Source organism: Cherax quadricarinatus, chromosome 34 (assembly GCF_038502225.1).
Source record: "Cherax quadricarinatus isolate ZL_2023a chromosome 34, ASM3850222v1, whole genome shotgun sequence".
Classification (NCBI taxonomy): domain Eukaryota; kingdom Metazoa; phylum Arthropoda; class Malacostraca; order Decapoda; family Parastacidae; genus Cherax; species Cherax quadricarinatus.
In genome coordinates, this window is record NC_091325.1 from 11,963,105 (window position 1) to 11,984,427 (window position 21,323).

At 36.8% G+C, this 21,323-nt stretch overlaps 1 protein-coding gene across 10 annotated transcripts in view; it reads right to left on the bottom strand.

Moving 5' to 3' along the window:
• pdm3 (pou domain motif 3) overlaps window positions 1-21,323 on the bottom strand; it is a 1,342,109-nt gene that overhangs the window by 925,046 nt on the left and 395,740 nt on the right. For 7 of the 10 annotated variants that reach the window (XM_070091163.1, XM_070091162.1, XM_070091167.1 and 4 more), the window contains exon 1: window positions 3,428-3,557. The exons of the other annotated variants lie outside the window; for them this stretch is intronic. In XM_070091163.1, coding sequence (XP_069947264.1) covers window positions 3,428-3,434 — 7 coding nt within the window. In that variant the 5' untranslated portion in view covers window positions 3,435-3,557. Of the gene's footprint in view, window positions 1-3,427; window positions 3,558-21,323 lie in introns of those variants that run through there. 10 annotated transcript variants of the gene reach the window in all.

A 21,323-nucleotide genomic window follows, 5' to 3' on the forward strand; every position in this document is an offset into this window, starting at 1 on the left:
GCATTAGATGTGATCTAAGAGGGTAACTGTAATTCCTTTGATCAAGAGCCCTTCACTGGAATCAAGGTATCTCTTTTGCTACGAAATTACTCGAGTTCATTTCTGACTGTATCGAGTTATAAGAAAAGTGACGAGGAATAGGTTGGACGTCTTTTGGTTGGAATTAGTCGAGTCTGGTGGAATCGTTATATTTGAAGTGATTATGAGTTCACATATTTTTTCTGGGACTTTTTGACCACTGTCAGTCAAACCAGGCCATCAGGCTGCATTTTTAAAGAAGTCGAAGAATGTTATATCTGGTAATGAGTGCCTAATCAAAACTTCTGAAAGTCAAGTACCCAAATGTAATACGAAGAAGCTGGTCAGACGGCAGCGGACTGTGATATATCACTGACTATTTTGGGATATTTTGTATTGATCGAACCATGTTTACTAATCGGTAAGTTTGGTCAAGTTTGAGGAAATCTGAAACAGAAGAGGCCAAGTCAGATTTTTGGATGAGCGAGTCAAATGTAGAAGAAACTGCTCCTCTGTATTCTTCTCTTACGATGATCTTCAATAAATTTCCGAAGCGCTTTGAAAATTTTCTCCGTCGATTGGTAAGTCTGGTTGAATATTCATCTTTTTTTGCCTCGTACATCTTTTGAGAGCGTTTCTGAATACTTGTGACGTCACAGGCAGAAGCAGTTCAAAAGGAAAAGAAATTGATAAGCTGTGTTCTGATAAGGAATCAAGAAGGATGGATTAGAAAAAAACGTAGAGAAAATAAAGAGAAAGGAGAAAGAGTGAGATGAGAGAGAGAGAGAGAGAGAGAGAGAGAGAGAGAAATGTGATGCGAAGAGAAAACAGTGATAAGAGACGAAGAGAGAAAAGCATTTAATATCACAGATACAAGTTCGAACCCGGCCCTCGAGGATCGAACTTCGACACATTATCACACATGCTTTGAATAAAAAAAGTTTTTAACTTGCCCTCCTTAATTAATCTTAAGGCCATTTCTTGCATATTATTTTCAGGAAATTATTCAGTTTAAGCTATTAAGAAGGTATATTCAAAAGAACTGGTTTCGGCGATAGTGGTTGAATTTGATTGTACTGGTACAGGTATCGGGTAATTTTAATAATATCGGTAATGGCGTCAGCCAGAAATTGAGTATCGGTATCGGTTTAAAACTGAGTATCGTTATAAGCCAAAATTTTGGTATTGTACCATCCCTTCTATTTGGGTTAGTTTTTATTAAGCGAGAATAGACTGCTGACTAATAAAACCAATTATCCAATTATAACATACCACATAACCAGTAAGTACTGTAATGCATAGAGACGATCATTTTTTTTTTTTTTTGAGCATGACAGTCATCCAACTGACTGTTCCAGCCATAGAAATATACCGACACATCATGATACAGTAGAAATATGCGGCAGCACTTACCATTATTTACACCACCATTATTAACGCACACCATTATTTGCGCCATTATTTACATAACACCATTGCCACTAGTACCTCTCCCTGAAATTGTAGCGATATTTCACAATATTAATCCCCCAAAGAGCACTGAGAGGATTCACACATGATACTTCAGCATAGAAGTCAGTCTAGGTATCAAATCACTTCATGGACATGATATATTGTTATCCATTCAGATACTTATGTTAATGATACATTGTGATAGGTATGTGCTTACTGTGGCAGTTTGGTGCTATGCTACGTAAGAGAGGGGCGGGTGCTTTACCCTCAGTGAATACTACAGGTTCTTAGGGTAAGAGTGAATGTGCTCTCATTTCTAACTATAATACGAGTACTGCTCTGGCAGTATAACGTGTGTATTGCATTTTTTAATAAGTATAATTGCGTATATCAGCATCGTGCTGCTACGCAAGGGTAGCTAAGGTTTAACTCTACGGAGATGTCGCTCCACGTTTCGTTAGACGATATTGATTAATAAGTACTATGCAATGATGTAGATATTTTTTCTTGTGGATTAATAGACATATTCACGAGTATTAAGAGTAGGTAAACTTTGCCTATAGCTACATTACTGACTGATAAATTATATTAATATCAATAGTATTAAAAAGAGCAGTTAAGACTGCGAAGTTACAGACTTTTTAAAAATGGCTCCATATTAATTCATATAATAACTTTTTGAGTGAAGAGAAAAAATAGCCGTCAAAATTCCTAATGTCTCAATTTTTATTTCCTATTTATGGGTTAGTAGTGAGTTATTTCATAAACGGTATTGTGACTTGAATTTATCATGATTTAATGATAATCCACCGAATCGTAACATCCCTCACGACTTTCAATTAACTTACTTCGCAAGCTAAAGCCCGCCTGACTACTTTGCGTTTAATCCTTTATCATGCTCACAGCACGTCATATCCCCCCCTTCCCCATACATCGACTCGCTCAAAGATACTTGCTAGATGTTCACTCCCCTTCCTCTCAATTAGCTCATTCACACCCTTCTTCCAACATTTTCACTGAGGTTCCCCACAGTTTCTTCCCTCCACTCGAGATTTATACACCCTCTTAATCATCCTATCATATTCTATTCTTTATACATAACCAAACCATATTAACAACCCCTCTTTCACTCTGTAAATTATACCTTTCGTTCTACCAGATACTTTGTAATTTCTTCATTCCATATACTCTGCATAAAATTTACCCAGCACATTGATCTCAAACACCACGATATTTACACCTTTTCCACCATCAAATTAAAATTAAAATGTGTAGTGACTTCTGTTTCCTATCTCTAATTCAATTTTTTTCCATGCAGTGACTTCTTTTTTTTTTCTTAATTCCAACAGATACCTCAACATTCGTACCATTTCTTACCCATATCTATTCTCAGCTCTATTGATTCCTTCATAGACTCATCATCTGAGACATCCACTCGCTAGAAACATCCTTCAGAGTACTTCATATTACAATCAGGTCATATTTCTTTCCTTTGGCATCTTACACTCATCAATTTCCTTCTCGTATACGCCGATCCAAACTCATTATCCAATTCATGTTGCTTCTTTTTTAAATATAATACAACTGTCATCTGCAAAGAGCAAGTTTGAAAACTGGTAACGCAAAGAAACCTATACAGAGCAAGACTTTATTAAAAACATCTTGTCTATATGTCTATGTGTCGGTCTTTGATTTCTTAGTTTTCAGCCTACTACATATATTTCATGAGAAATTCACTATATTTTAGGCCCCCCACGTCTTTCTAAAACTCGTTCCTTCACACAGAGTCACCATACATACAAGTGTCTCCGTATACGATACCCATAAGTATGTGAATACAATTCTGACTCCCTATTCCAGATCTAAGTAGAGAAAAAAATGTATGATAAGAATTTATGTAACCCGCTTGAATATTAAGATAACCTTATAATGAATGAAAGAAGTTAATAAAATTTACCTGCCATCCTAAATGTTCATGAGACACAAAGGGAAAGACAAGCAGCCCTGTCAGAGTGCAAAACCTTTAACAGGCCTCTCTCTCTCTCACTCATATGACAGGCAGGTAGTATCGCCCAGGACGGCTGCTGTCTACCAACCTGAAAGCAGTTTAAAAAATCCATTAACTTAGAATCAGAGCAATATAAATATACACAATAGCAATAATAATAATAATAATAATAATAATAATAATAATAATAATATATCAGAAACGAAAGTAAAGCTACATTATAAAGCTCAAACTTAATCAGCATTTAAAATTAACTGTTACATTCTTCAGGAAACACTGTTATAAATTTCCTGGCAAATACTAACACAAACAACCTTAGAGGAAAAAATACATTCGCAACGCACAAATTATTTACAACAATTTGCTATAAATAATATGCGACGCCTTTGTGAGGAAAGTAATACTCAACAATGCGCATGATGTTAAACACAACATATTACTTGTAATGTACGCTATTGATATAATTCACATAATGTATACATAACATAGCACATACAGTAATGCAGATCGACACCATGCCTAGCCCTTCTAGGGTAGAGTAGGTGCCTGAGCCCGAGCCTTTAGCTCATAAGACTGTCATTCCCATTTGCCCCCTTGGGGCGGGGATGGCAGACCAGAGAGGCCTAGCTTGTGGCTAGGCCTGGGGACAGTTGGTCCCAAAGATGAGGAGGTACTTGTGCCTCCTCCCATGGGAGACTTAGGTCTCAGACACTCCCTAAAGAGGGAGCCAAGGCCGGGCCACCACTTGGAAAAGGCCCGGGCCGGGAGAATACCGGCTAATCTTTAACTAACAGTAATGCACATAATACAGCACATCCCAAATATATACCAAGTGTAGCTTCGTTAGTCTTCTCATGAGGATAGCACTGCTGTTTTGAAAAAGCTCTCTGGTCTTGCATTCATTGTACAACTAACACAAACTCTCCGGCGTCAAGGTGACCACCTTTTGCTTTAAGGCAGACTATAAAAATTTTCCCTAGCTGATTATATTATCGAAAGTATCTTGCATTGTCCTCGCATCTCCAGAACTCCATGTAAAGATTAGCCAGATATCATATACTAATGCTTGAGTGTTGTATGTGGTACCATGTACTGTGTATGCCTGCTTCAGTATCCCCAGATAAAAGTATTACTGGTGCAGTGTTTTTTATGGCTTCGTTCACTGTGTTGTTGGTTTGTGGTCTTAGTCAACTCAATGTCTTTCGTTAATAAGATGAAGGTCGTGCCAAAAAAAAATTGTTTCTCCTGTTATTACTGTCTCTCTGTGTTTAGGTACAATTCCTCTATTTGCAAATGCATCTGTTGTTGTCACTGATAGTGCTAGAGTGGCAACTGTTACTTTTACTGTTCATGCAGCTGCAGTTATTGCAACTTTCTGTTCCTCCTGTTGCTATTTCTGCCTCAACTCTTGCTGAAACAGATGTTGTTGCACCTGTTGCTGTAGATGCGGTTGCTGCTTCAACTGCACCACTGTGACTACGGCTGCTGCAGCAGTGGATGCTGAACCGTTGCTGTTAAATTTAGTCCCGGTTACTTAACAGAGGAAAATTTAGACAAATTTGCAGAAAAAATGAACTAAACTTGACATAATATCGGAGATGAAATATGGGATTAAGGGGAAAGGTTGTAGGACTGGATAAAAATTGGAAAGGTAAGTGTGGAAAAAAGACGATGTCATTACGGAGAAAACGGAATTCTGAGCACGAAATATTGCAAAATATGAAGGGAAAGAATTACGAAATGAATGGGAGGGAGGATGAATAAAACTTATAAACAAGAGGGTGGAAAATACATGTAATTCGAGAAATAAGGAGATGGGAATACTCAAGGCAAAACTATGCAGGGAGGCTTGATAAGAGAAGAGAATGCAGAGATAGACAAGCTAAAAAAAAAAAAAGAGCAGGAAAATGTTTAAGGTCTGTCCAGTATATGTGAAAAATAAAGTGAGATATGATACACCAGCTTCGGTGCAAAGAAACTCACAGCTTATTTAGATCTACTCAAGGGGTACCAAGATACAATGCTGAGCATGCCTTTATTTCAAACAGCCTTTCTCTGAGGGAAGAGCTTAGTCAAAATTAGTAAAGCTTTATCGGACTTGAAAAAAATTAGTTTTATCAGCTTTTTAAGTATGTGCTTTATTACAATCCATAAAGCTCACGCAAGTGACTAATAAAAAGCATGAAATAAATTCATTTTACAAGGCAGTAGGATAGGTAACAAAATACGTAAAGCAGAACAAGCCATTATTTTAAACGCTTCACTCAGCAGTTAAACTTCACAAAACTCAGTCCCAAGAGAAATGTCTCCTAAAATAATGTTTTGTTTTGAATAACGCGTCTTTATACCAGCTTCTCGCCTTCTTGTCCCAGTCATCTTCAGAACTACCAACCTCAAGGATTCCACCAACAACAAGCCACGATCACCCACGTACCTATTTGCAGCTTGGTAAGCAGGGGAATCAGGTATAAGGCGACCTGCTCATTCGTTGCACGTGCTCATTCGTTTCACCAAAACTTGACTGACACCAGAACACGAGAGTAGTGGGTATAAGAAATTTTGACCAAAGGATCTCGGTCGTCACAGAAAACGTGTGATTCTAAACCGAGTCTCTAATTATATTTCTATTGGCCACACAACAGTGGGATAGAAAATAGGTGAAAAAGAGGAAGAAAAAAAAGAGAGGACGATGTGTTGATCTGGGAAAGTATACCCTGATACTCAGGGAAAATTGCGCAATTCTGATCAATAAGTGAAAATGCGCCGCACAGAAAAACTGGGAATATGAATCCTTAAATGGGAGGAGTCTTTGATGCTGAGAAAGCTCTTGCTGCCAGGAATGGGATCTACCCTTCCTTTACGTGAATCAGTCCTACTTCTCTCTGATTCAAGAACTATATGATTCCAACGTGTTTGGTACTTCCATTCGATGATTATAATAATAAATAATAACAACAACGAGTTTTTAAGAATGTACAACGTGAGCAAAGTAGAAAAATATTAAAACTGGGGAGGCGTCACTCTGGACAAAAAAGCGTGATGAGCATGACTGAAAATGAGAACAACACATTCGTTAAACGTAAAATTTGGATTTAAAATAGAGATGTATGTTTAGTAAAGAAAATATCGGCTACGTTTGTTGAGAAAATAAACAGTAATTCTAAGTCATGTATTTGAAAAAAAATCGAAAAGGAGTAAAAAAAGTTATTTCTCATTATAGAGAACACAGAGATCCGTAATGTAGATAAATGATTTGTAAACAAAAATAATTGTAAATACACATAACACTCGCAGTAGGGATAATGTAGGAACATACATGGAACAAGGAAATTTCAGGGTAGACAAAAATATAAAACCACCACAGATTAAAATTAGAATTGGTCTTTTAGAAAAAAAAATGAGTCTGGCTACAAAGAAATTACAAGAAAATGCTGTGGAAAAGAATGAAAAAGAAATGCATATCGCAGAATGAAAGAAAAATAATAAGGGTCAATTAAAATGGACATGAAGAGGATTCTTTCGAATAAAGATAAACAGAATGTAGTGACTGGCGCAGTAGACGACAGTCTAGTAATGTAAAACTCAAACAGCAGAGAAAAACTTTTTATTAGACAATAAATATGGTTGTATCAAATATTTTCTATATAGAGTTAATAAAACTCCATTTAGTGCGAAAAGACATCTGATAAGAAGGTTCACTTTGTTAGATGTGTTTTACTTCCTGTTGGTAAACGAGCAAATTCAACTGAATGGAATACTAGACCAAAAGTATGCCCAGTTAGGAAGAGAACTATTTGCACATTCCATCAACAAAATGTACCCAATCAGAATTTCCACCAGTTCAGATTTTTTTTGTTTTGGTATTTAGGTTTTGGTGATGTAGGTGACTAACAGGCACGAAGAAATGAAGAAGTCGATAATTATGTAGTACGTTACAGGTTGGATCGCAGAAACAACTACACAATACACAAATAACCCGCACATAAAAGAGAGAGGCTTACGACGACGTTTCGGTCCGACTTGAACCACTGACTTTGTCAATGGTCCAAGTCGGACCGAAACGTCGTCGTAAGCTTCACTTTTTTATGTGCGGGTTATTTGTGTATCGTTCCAGTAACGGTATTGTGCCTTTTTTTCTTATTTAACAACTACACAATTTCATAAAGTGAAGCGCTAAAGGAACATTTTGGACATACATGAGCAAGCAAACAACTTTACACAGGAAAAATAAAATATTAATAAATAAGATGCATTATTATTCTCTATATATATAATGCAAGACCTCTCCAGAGAAATTAGAATATAGTATGATGGATTACGCCGCCGAAAAAAAGCAACCAATAGGGTTAGAAAAGATTTGGCCTTTATTGGAGCTAGTTCCGTTACTGTGTAAAGATTTCAGTACTAAAATAAATATATAAATATATATATATATATATATATATATATATATATATATATATATATATATATATATATATATATATATATATATATATATATATATATATATATATATAAGATGAATGTATGACTGCCTTACATGGTAATAAAATCTTGAATATTCACTTCGTTTACACCATCACCAGACTTGCACTATAAAGAGTGTGTTCTAATGTAAATGTTCCTAATCCAGAAAACGGCTAACTTTCTCTGATCGTGTAAAACGAGAGAAAATATATTCGCATGATCAGGGTAATAGGAGAGAGCGAGAGAGAGAGAGAGAGAGAGAGAGAGAGAGAGAGAGAATAATAGGGGGATGGGGGAAGGTCATCTGCAGTCATGACACTATAAACACGAAATATACTGGAAATAAGCCAAAAGCAGAACGAATTTGCAGGCAAAAAATCAGAAAATAACCACGAAATTTTGCGCATATCTCGTCGCGAATAATCCAATAAGCCTGCAATGTAACCAAATGAGGGACGGTTAAATAACAAAATGAAGGCTAAAAATATGTCCAGTTTGGAAATGTTTTTTCTCCGTCACGCGCAGCGCTTACAGAAGAATACACAGCCCCTACACGATAGCAAAAAGCAATTAACATATATAATATGGCAGCATAAACGGTTAAATTAATATTATAAAATTCAACCAATCCCATCTAAAACGCTAGCAAATGAGCCAGACGCAAAGCGCGTCAATACTCGACGCTTAAAAGCAAAATATATGGCAAAATGAGCTTAAATAGGTAATAAAAAAAGTGACTGCCAGGAAAAATTCGTCAGGGAGAGTGGGCGAGGCGACATCAAATACGACGCCTCTCCACATAAAAGCAAAAGAGAAACTGTCGCGCCGTTTAGGGCCGGAGTGAGAGAGGGGGGGTTTAATCAGGCCCGCTAATCGCATTACTTGGTCGGATTATGTCCCTCTGCGAATATAAAACATAGAGTCATCGCAATTATGGAAGTAATGAGGATATTAGCAGGAAAATGTAGTAAGGGTTTTATTTCGTGGAGGCAAGTGGAGGCCGGCGGGATGTTCCCCCCCATCCTCCCACCTGTGTATATTCTTGCCCCCAGAGAAAGAGTTAGTTTATTATAATGTGTTGTAATGTGTATAATGTAGGTTTATGGAGGCGCAAATTGCGTTAAATCTTTCTGAATGATTAGATTCGGAGAACTCTTTTTCCCCAACACGGAAATATAGCTACTCTTATCTCACGTTGAATAAATGAAGATAGGGACTGCGCATGTTTACTGTGGATACAGGTGTTGGAGGGACTACGCATGTGCACTGTGCAAGAGGGTACTCATCGGCATTTTTTACTTGCAGTTCAGAGATTAAATATACACTTGCTCAAATGTGTTTGTTATTATTATTATTATAATAATAAAGAAAAATGCGTTTGTTAACATATGAACTTTCAAAAAGTTCGTGAAGCTCATCTGAACCCAATGGGACGAATCTCCAGCGATATTTAGTGACCCAATATTTTCTAGTCTTCTAGTACTTCATGAAGCTGCCGACTGCTCATTTCAATATGCCTTGTTAAAAATGGCTTACTGCTATTTTAGATGCATGTGAGAAGTTCTACCCTAACTGCCTGCCATCAGTTTAGCGAAGCATTTTGACACTACGTTAATTTTGTTTGCCATTCTGAACTGCATATTTAGAAGTACCTCGTTCTAGCTCTTCGTTAAGCTCATCTTGTACTGTAATATTTCAAAACGATTTACGACAGATATTGTCCTAGTGTTTGAATTAGTCAACTAATGAACTGCCACAGATCTACTTATGTTCAGGGGATAAGGGTCGCTATGTGAGTCTGAATTATCGAAGGGTTGGTATGTGTGTATATGATTTCTTTCAAGGAACTGACCAAAGAGGACATTTATGGTTTATGTAGTTTGTATGTGATATAAATTTTGTAAACTACTTAGATATTCATTTTTTGCATCATTTCAAATATGGCAACTTAATATAAATATACTACAGTTATTGCAGGTCTAAATTTTGTGAATATTATTTGTCATCAATAGAATATATTAATGAATTTACGCTACTCCTTTTTGAAAAAATAAAATAGATCGTTGCTTTATGAGCCAAGTCTATTAACTCTGGCTAAAGCCGATTATCTACCCATTTATCTAATGTGTCTATTATTCAATAGACACACTGTACAATGTGTCTTTGACTTACGAAAAATAAAAAGCCGACGACACAGACAGTAGTATTACAGATTAACTTTTCGAGATATTTACCACTGAAAAACCAGAAATAAAATCTTCATATGATGTTTCTCACATAACTTCGTTCTTAAAAAAGAGAATTAAAACAAAAGGTAAATGTTATTGTTCCACAGTCAGTCGTGAACAGTATTTAACTAACCTAAGCTTCGAAAGAAAGTCTCTTTCACAATTCGGTCCCAAACTAGCAAGATATATTCTGGGAACAATGTAAACACAGCACCGTTTCAGATATCTTGGGTTTGAGCATATTTATCACTGCTTTTTTCTGCATACAGAATTAGGAACAGGAATTTATTAGGGAACGTTTTTTTCAAGATCTGCTGCATATCAGAAAATAATGCAATGACCTTGAAAACAATTTCGTCTCTTGATAGTGGCATATCTACAAGAAAAGTGAATAACTGGTCATTGGGTTTAGCATTTGCATCTCGCTTTTTTTACGGTCTCCTTAATAAATTAAACCATGATACAATAGACGTATTATATATAGAAAGGGCATTAAACAGCATAACAGTGGAGAACAATTCAATCTCAAATCTCCTGCAAACCTTTGTTTACGATATTCATACTTTTGCAGAATATTATTCCAAGTAGTGGACATCAATACTGTATCAGATGTGACTTCGTGAAAAGCTGCAGGTGGTTGTGTATCATTCAGAAATATCAGTTTAAGTTTGAAGAATTTCAAAATAGTTTTCAAAGAGGGATAAGTGACTTCACAGTCTGCTGATAACCTTATTCCTGACACTGAATGACATCAGCGTTTTTCTCTACATTCTTGATCAGTCTTGTCTATTCTTTGGTGAAGTAAAGAAATAAGTGAATAAAAATTGCAGAATGATTGCTTCCCTCAAAAACACTGCTTCAGTGCAACATTCACTTGATAATCTAACAAATTTAGACTATGAGCAGCAAAGGGGACCGAAACAGTTGACTTTGAAAAAACGTTAAACACCTGAATACAAGCCGCTAGTATTACTGGCATATATATATATATATATATATATATATATATATATATATATATATATATATATATATATATATATATATATATATATATATATATTTCTGTTATTAGCAGTTTGTCATACTGATGCCATGAGATTCGATATCACCTCTTAGAACCTCAAAAAACATCAACATTCTTCGATTTGGGATTAACCGTCGAAATCTTTTAGCAACATATCCATCATTTCCGACATAGCGGAATATCACATTCAACTGAAATACTTAGTTGTCCTGGTTTTCATGTATTATGGATTATTTAATATCGGAAGGTAGAGATGCTGGTTAGAGGACATCTAGATCAAGCATCATAGTGAAACTGGTGGTCGCGATAAATACTTGAGGATGTTCATATCTATACAAGATTATCCCAAGATGGAGGTATTAAACCCAGCCGTAGATAAACACGAAGATTATGTGCATGCATACAGACTCATACGAGAGCACAAACACGAGCAAATACCAAGTTTAATGTAGGTATATATGCTAATGTGTAAGTGTAAAAGTAAATACACTGCCAAAGGCAAACGCTCTCCTTCCCTCCTCTCCCTCCCGCCCTCCCTCCCTCTCTCTCTCTCTCTCTCTCTCTCTCTCTCTCTCTCTCTCTCTCTCTCTCTCTCTCTCTGAGAATCTCGTATGTATTCACAAACACAGAGGCGAAACAGAGACAGAGATACAGAAAGAGTGAAACAGAGACAATTCCTGTGTACTGCGCAGTGAGAATGGGAATTGAAAGGAATTACTTAAGAAGTTATGAAATATCTAGTATGAAAGTCCCGGAAGGCACCCGAAAGAGAGAAAAAAAACGAAGATGAAAAAGATATCCAATGGCAAGAAGTACAAGAGCATGAAGGATATACGGAAAGCAGAGGATGGAATTCAACAGAGAAATGTGAAGATAAACTACAATAGAAACGAATATGCGAGTGTGAGAAAAGTAGGCTAAATGACAATATGCGAATGACAGTGACGAAAGTGGTGTCCGAACCAAAACAAGGCACTCAGCGAGTATAATTCTTCGAATATAACTAGGGAAATATATACAGCAATATTACATTTCCTACGATGATGCCTTTGCTAAAAGTGATTCATGGGTGGTGGTGTGTGTATCACTGGAAGTAATACACACAACGTATGTACGTTGAGTGCATCCCTGGATGTGTACGTTGAATGTATCGCTGGAAGTATACGTTGTGTGTATTACTGAAAGTGAATGATGAGTGTATCGTTGTAACGTGTCATATTGAGGTAATCTCTTTCCGAAGTTTTACTAAAAATGAGGCATATAAACTACATACAGAAGAGCAGACAAACGTGTGAGTGATATCGAGAGTTTTTCCTACTCTTACAGCTCGGGCTGGGCCAGGCCTCCTTGCTGACTTATCAACCAGATTGTCGTTGTTATCGGTTCAATGGCCACATAGCCATCACAGCATGAGTGATCTATCGCTAAACGCAGGTAGTGATCCAGTTCCTTGTTGAAGATCTTTACATATGCTCCAGCAAATTTTTCTGGTATCAATTTTTAGCACGATGAAGAACCTGAGATCACGGATGCTTACAGTGTTATCTTAGTGTACCCAGAGTGCTTCTGGCTTTCACTGGACATATTTTACACTTGCTTCCATAACTATCACTTGAAGTCGTTGCAACAATGAGTCGATTTGGGAACAGGGTCTAAAGTATCTTCCATGTATATTATTGAGTATCTCTGTTCTCCGCTTCAGAGAGTGCATTCCAAGTATTTCGTGGCGTTCTTTGTAGCTTAAAAGTTTTATTGGCTATGTACAGTCCGTAAATCATCTCTGCACATTTTCCAGATCTGATGTCTTTTCTGGTTTGAACGTGAGCACCTTTTATTCTGGACATAAGAGCGAAAGTGATTCACACTGTATCATAACTGGCGTCATGTTTCTCATATTCAAGGTTCTTACTATACACGACATGTTACTTGCATAATGCTTTTTCCATTAAGGCTATACACACTGTCACCAGTGCAATACATGTCAGTGTTATACACCCATCACTAACATACAAACACATTTACCTCTAGTGTTTACAACATTACAAATAGAGCTATATTTCTACAACAATATAACTGCATTTGTGTCTCCATTACATACCCAGAGATAAACCTCGTAAGGAAGTAGTAGTGAGATAAAGAGCAAGTAAGGTGCAAGTCAGATCATATTGATTGCCAAACGTCCTACAAGTTTTCTATCAAAGGTTCATCTAAATTGAAGACACCGTGGTTTTAGTTGAAGTAGTTGGAGACGCTGGCAAATGCAGATTCCAGAACTCTTCATGAATCTGTAAGGATTCAAACCTCTGACAGGCTAACAGGCCAGTGCTCGAATCACTGTGCTGTTGTACCAATGTGTCACTGGCCAACAAGTTTTAGAACTGGCTTGCCCGGGGTTAGAATCCTACCTGGCCTACGAGTTGTTTACAATTGTGGGAAATAATGCAAAGAGATGATAATATTTTCTGAAGCGCAAACAGAAAACCGATCCACCGAGTAGAATCTGCAATTCAGTTATACAATCACTGTTTACAACTCATGTCGAAGTCACTCAGTCGACTACCTTAGCCAAAGTGATATAATTGTGATGAATACCGCGGACTACCAGTCTATAAATGCCGTAAAAAAATCAGCGATTTTGACACCTATAAACCTCTAACATCAGATAATGTGAACATCCTCTACAAGGTATAACACTTCATAAAATGAAGAGAATATGGTAAGATATTATTTTATCTGTAACAGCTGATAACAGTATTTTCCTCCACTTCATTTCTTAAATAAAGCAAAAACATCTGCATGTTTTAATTAAAAACAATGTCCAGATTTAAAACAAAATATATCATACCGCCTCATTGATAAAAAGCGAATTAAAGTGGTAGCCTTCGTGTATTCTTATATATCGACTCGTCTATTTATGATATGAGCATAATAACTGATCTCTCGACTTAAAGAGCGTAAGATATAAACTATATTAAATTAAAATGGTCATCATCCATGCTGATATAAGGGTCTTTATAACTTCCCAAGAGATCGACAACTACCTTCATAGCCAACTTGGAATTTTCATCAAATTCTCGATGGTGATTGAGTGGTAAAAACATGATTATCAATCTAAATACCAAAAGTACTTAAATTCTGTTGAAAATATTTATGAACTACTTAATTACAAATTTAACAAAAAAAAAATGTGCTTGGCAACCAAAATATAGGCAACAACACAACCAGTCAGCACAGGCGCTCATTCTATACCTTGCAATTGTTGTGATAAGATGTTCGTCGGTGAAACAGACCAAAACCTATGTACATCTTTTAATAAACAATTTTTCGAATACAAATTTAATAACTTAATCAATGTTTGCGGGGTTTACCATAACTACTCCAAGTACCTGATAAAAAAGTGAAGTGATGTCTATTTAGTTACTGAGGAACCAGACACTCGCAAGCGAAAATGCATGAAAATTGCATTTACCTCCATTATGGGCACAGGTTAGGTTAGGTAAGGTTCGTCAGGAAAGAGAATATATGTTTCCTGACGCGGGTCTTAGTCAGATGATGACCCGCCTTTGAAGCTTTGGTCATCTGACCGAGGTCTTCCGCTGGCTTACCGGTCCACCCCTTTAAAAATTATGGTCATTTATAACCATATTTATATATATATATATATATATATATATATATATATATATATATATATATATATATATATTTTTATTATGGGCACAATATCGCAAAAAAGACAGTTTCCTCGTGTTAAAAATGCTAGCACAGATCTTGAAATCAAGTCACGCCAAGACTGTTACTATTATTGCTACCACCACTACCACTATAACCTTCATATACCTTATATACTGTTTCCAGACATTGTTTGAATTGGCTTGGCAAAAGTTCCTAGTGAGCGCTAAACATTCATAATGTCTCATTAGATGCCCATGTGCCATGGGTATCTAATGAGCGAGACTAACTTCAATTTGTGCTCCCTGTGATTTCCGGACGATACACTCAACTCAGAATAAAACTAGAAAGGATAACACTAGTTTTGTCCATCAGAAGCGTTTTTAAAACCTTGAATAATGTTTGAAATCGGTTTGTTATAAGATGTTTTGCTATTTATGCCAGAACAAGGTTGAAATTCTGAAAATTAAAACAATACTATATGCTGTTAGAAAAAGTATTTTTCAAGCGAACAGTTTATCCGAGTTTTGAGACAGAGATGGCTGAACTTGCAATATTTCTAAAAAAACGACTTTTGAATGGACGAGTGTGAAATATTAACAATTATATTATTATTATTATTATTATTATTATTATTATTATTATTATTATTATTATTATTATTGTGAAAACACCAAATCTGGATGGGGGTATACAGCTCATGGGTAATGAGAAGGGTGGTTTAGATTAATATCAGGCTGAGGAAAGTCAGATTGAGAAACACCCTCCTAGCAAGGACCGTTACGCCTAACGCAGTGCAATTTGTACGTTCTTAATCTGGTTTCAGTAGAGGAAAGGGAGGGTACCCATACCTTCCTGGACCAAGAGGATAACCTTACTAGCTTGCAGCTTTGTCTCATACCTATGCTATGGCAAAAGCAATGTTCCCTCTCTACACCCGTCACCACAACGCCATACCTCGATCACAAAGTAATAATCGCAGAGCGTGGTGCTCGGGAACACACTGGACCGTACCGAGAGTTCACACTACGTAAGTCCCCAGATATGTCATACATGCACACACACGCGGCTGAAACTGCATACAGTTGTCGATAAAAGTGACACAACATTCTGCAAGTATCTAGAAAATATAGCCAATTGTATTGAAAGGTCCACTTCCTCCCTCTCTACAGCCTAGTAAACGTTAGTGTGTACAGCATAATCTTTCTGCCTTCCAGCTGTCACCAGCGCTGTTCACTCTTTGCTCCCGTAACCTCTGCTAACTGCTGATTTCTCCCGTTATTTGTTTCTGTCAGCTTCCTTTATATAGTTGCAATAGGAATTTATTTTGTTAGTACCATTCTGTCTTCTAAATTTGACTTCTATGGAAGTTTTATTAAGTCCGATGATTTTTTTTTAGCACAGAGTAACTATGAAAGTTTACTGTACCAGCTACTTCAGGTAAAATGGTACTAGATTCGGTAGTCGGAGTGCAACATTTTGGACCGTCATGGTCGCCAAGGAGAGTTAAAAAAAAAAGGACAGGTCAGTTGAAGAAGCAAGGAGACCAAGATCGGGTTATGGCACACGTGTTGTGAAAATTAAAACATTTTTACAACGCATCAGCTTTGCCGTGCTATAGCTCCTCTCTGCTCCATAGAACAATTAGGTGTAAAACTTACTCTAAGAAAACCTTTATAATAATAATAATAATAATAATAATAATAATAATAATAATAATAATAATTTATTTTAAAAGCAATACTAATATTATGTAAAACAACCATAGAAGGAGTTGAATATTGTTTTGCATCATGTATCACTTGTTCACGATTGCATGACTAATACTAATAAGAGGAACAATAAAAAAGATAAAAAAGAAAACAAAAGAAAAAAGAGAAATGGAAATTGCTATAATTAATTGTTACTACTATTATACTTTTCATCACAATATTTATCGCAGCCAAAAATCATTCCGGCCAAATTATCAAAGTCCTCTCATAACGTGTTGGGTGAACTAACTTGACGTGTGAGGCAGGAATTATGCCTTGTCTCCTGACCAGATTACCTGGCCCATTATAGACGCCTGCATATCATTATCGCTTATTACAGGTGACCCAATGATCGAGTAAGAGAGATCTGATGCTAATGCTCTGCCTTAATCATAGCCCCTTGTCTTGGCAACAGTGACCATGGCCTTGTTTACGAGGGATTTAGTGTGCTTGCGTGTGTGTGTGTGTGTTTGTGTGTGTGTGTTTGTGTGTGTGTGTGTGTATTAATGGGATGGATGTTATATATCAAAATAATGCAATCTTTGTCTGCAACACACACTCACTGCCATCCCTATACCTCTGCTCTCTCCTTAAACCATCAACACCGGAAACAACCAACATCAGTTTCGTCTGCCTATCATCACCACTATCAACGTCCTTTACCTCACACCAGCATCCCCTTCCCTTGCCTCCCACAAAACAAACTATAAAAAAAGAAAAATGAAAATATTGCAAATTATTTTTTTTTTAATTTAATAAAAAACATGATTTTCCTCAAATTTCTCTAAACAATGCAATTTTGATTCCAAGTTCGATTGAAAATTAGGCAAATTTATGTATTTCTACGAAACACCCGCCTTTCTAATCCTCGTCAACTCGATCAGCATCCCAGCTTGCCTCTCACACCCCTTCCCAAGTACCCATCACCTCCTCTCCTTGTTAACCCCCCCAAATCCCTCCTCTATCACCTCCACCAGCACCCCATCTCTCTCCGCCACCACAACCACCTCCCTAACCGCTGCCTGGCACTAAGATAACTAATTAATCACGGGTAATTAGCACTCTTGGCACGGTTGACATCTCATTAAAAGCTTCATTAATTTGTGGGATGATCTCGGACGTTGATCTCCGCTCGTCTCATTGTTGCTGGCAAAACACGACCCGCGGCTCAGAGCAGCTTCCTCGCCTCCTGAGACGTGAAGGAGGAGGAGGAGGAGGAGGAGAGGAGCAGGAGAGGTGGATAGTTGAGGATGGGGAAGATTAGAAGGAGGAGGAGAAGGAAAAAAAGAGGAGGAGGAGGGGGAGGAGGAGGAGGAGGAATAGGAATAAGAAGAGAAGCAGTAAAACCAACAGGATGCTTGGCTTCCCAGTAAGATACAAATGCAATAATAACACAATACAATGCTCTCGTCGGAACCCATATTAAATATGCTGTCCATTTCTAATCTCCTAATAAAATAAATGACGTAGACGAACTTGAGAGGGTAGAAAGGAGAGCCATAACCTCGTACCATCGTCAGAGAACAAGATATTAATGAAGTTTGATGTACATAAACATGAAGTTTTTTTTTCCGAAGAACATCGTAATACAATAAAGCAAAACAGTGGTTTGAAGCTCTTTGGTATTAGATTCAGCACAAATATGGAAAAGAGTTACTTTTTCCGTGTTGTAGAGCGCTAAAATAGCTTCCCAACGGGAACTGTGGTAGCCAATTCATTAAATATTTCAAGAAATTGCTGAGCGAACACTTTACACACATACAATTCTACTACTCAAAGTCGTATCCAGGCAGTGTTCTCTGGTATTCTGGTGTTTCCCCGGAATCTGCATTGAATATCCGGCTCTTCACTTCCACTTGCAACACAGCATCTAGATATAGAACTATAGGCATCTAGGGGTAGAACGACTTAGATATATTTGTGGGTAGCAACGCAGTAACCCGAGCAGCTGTGGTAGTAGCATTTCTATGCAACATAAGTAATGTATAGCCCTTGTACATCCACTCCTATTTGTCCTATAAGTGACTTGCCGTTTTTATTCAATAAGGCATGTTTTTTTTTTCCTTTATTTTTTTTTCCTTTCACCAGCGGTGTCCGGAGGGAGCGGGTGTGAGAAGAGCCTTTTAATTTTGCTATCCTTGCCTTCAGTATCTAGATAACAGTTGATGGTGCTTAATCAAAGATAATCGACGAAATTCCTTCTCAACTGAGTCTCTCTCTCATTTCTTGGAAGCTCGCTTATGTTCAGCAGCCGTAAGGCCTTTTCTGTGGGCATGAGAGTGACTGCCGTTGATATCAAATAACATCAATTCTAGTTCATTGGCGGTCATTCTTTCGTTGAGCATATGATAGAAGTAGAAAACAGGGAGGGGGGGAAGAATTAACGTAAAATAGAGTAGCAAGAAAAAGACAGAGTAGACAGTATTAATGGCAAGAAAAATTAAGCGGCCAGACCACTTAGAGTAGATCTTGAGATATATATATATATATATATATATATATATATATATATATATATATATATAGATATATATATATATATATATATTGTTAATATTTTATTAAAGATTATTCCATCAACATACCTTTAATAAGAGATCACAATTTTTTTTATAAAACATATTTTAACACTCACAAGTTAATAAAATTAACAAGTTATAATGAGAGAAAGTAAAGTGGTGATATTTATAATGAAGATCACAGCGGTGCACGGATAAGCTAGGAATGTATGGACAAAATAATACTTGGAACACTTTATCAGAAGACATTATGGTAAAATAACTAATATCTAGGATACCTTGATAATTTTTGAAACAGTGATGACTAAGCAAAGCTCTGCTTTGGTTATGCTAACAAATCTGCTGAGTGGTACATTAGCAAACGTACGTATTGTGTGAGAGACTGGACGCAGTGGCTGGTTAATTATTAAGATTGTGTGAGAAGGATTAATCTCAGCAACAGTACGGACCATGTTTACTTCAATTTGCCATCGTGAACATAACAATGACTGATATTTTAGGAACGACACACGCTGCTCTTGTTTCCTTCTGCGTCTGTTGGTCATAAACTGTACCCTACAAAACTGTTTTGGTGTCAGTGTCTTCGGACTGTTTAGTTTAGAGTTTTCTACGTCGCTTCCTCCTAATTCATTAATTTTTTTTCCGCGGAAAGCCTGGAGAACGTGTCTTATAAACTAATATTATGTTATTCATTTATTGTTCTCGCTATTCTATTTCAGTGTCAGTATTATATGTTTTCAGTGTTAGTATGTGTATTGTATGTTTTCGGTGTTAGCATTGTATGTTTTCGGTGTTAGTATTGTATGTTTTCGGTGTTAGTATTGTATGTTTTCGGTGTTAGTATTGTATGTTTTCGGTGTTAGTATTGTATGTTTTCCGACCTTGTATATTATCCCTACTTTTATGGTAATATTAAACGACCTCATTCCCTAACGCTATACTTCTCTTATTGTCTCATCAGTTTTTTGTACCGTAACGTTATCGTCCTCATACGTTATCCGATCTCATTTTGTAACATTATCCGTCCTCATAAAGAATGTTATTTTCTTTCGTATCGTATATGTCTTCGCATCATGTCATTTCGACCCCAGCATTATAACGTGACCTACCTCACGTTGATACATCATCAGACGTTTTCTTTCTGGTTATACATCGTCCAACGAAAAAAAAAATCCACCATCGTCAGCCCGCCGTATCCAAGCACAGACACCTTTAACAAAACCAACTGCGTGTCCGTGTAGGTTAAATTAATGCCAAGTTGAGCGTGTAATGCTAACAGGAAATGGATCCAAATAGTGAATAGGTCAAAAGCAGAATCGTGTTCAGAATAACTGGACGGAGGCAGAAATAGGGTCAGTGGTTGACAGCAGCCAGCTGGCGAGCTGGGATCAAAATGGCGGCATCCGGAACAAGTCAACACTACTTTAACGTGACTAATTATGAGACTGATGAAGGCCATGCAGTAACGACACCAACTACATGAGAAGATTCTACAACACTGAAAACACTAGCAACAACTACATCATGAGTGTTTACAATATTTCATGCATTTATAAAACATTAAAAAGTACATTTACAACATCGGCAACAAACAACCAGGATAACAAGAATATTAACAAGAGTAAAAGAGGAGAAGGAAGAGGAGGAACTGGAGGAGAAGCAGTAGCAGCACCACCAGCAACAGCAGCACCACCAGCAACAGCAGCACCACCAGCAACAGCAGCACCAGCACCAGCATTTACATTCACAATGACAATACCGTAACCAATAGTAATAGAAAATCATTAAGAATAGAAATAAAAAACATTTAACAAGAGCATTCATTTCAACAATAACGCCAGTAATAATAATAACAATAATGATAAATATCTATACTATTAAAATAATGCAATTATTAACACTAATTATAATAGCCATAATATATCACGGAGAGACAGGCTTAAAAAAAAGTGCCCTTATATATTACGTATATCACTGCTTTTTGATTAAGGATCTTTTAAGTTCAATGGAGAAAATAGCTGTTTCAATGAAAACTGTCATTCCTCTCCTTTAAAGAATGGTAGATTTAAATGTTCCAACTCATGTAGCGAGATCAAGAAAATATAATTAAATGAATAATTAATTATGGAACGTGTGAGACCTCAGTGTGTTAGTTTTCTTTAAAAAATCACTACTGAA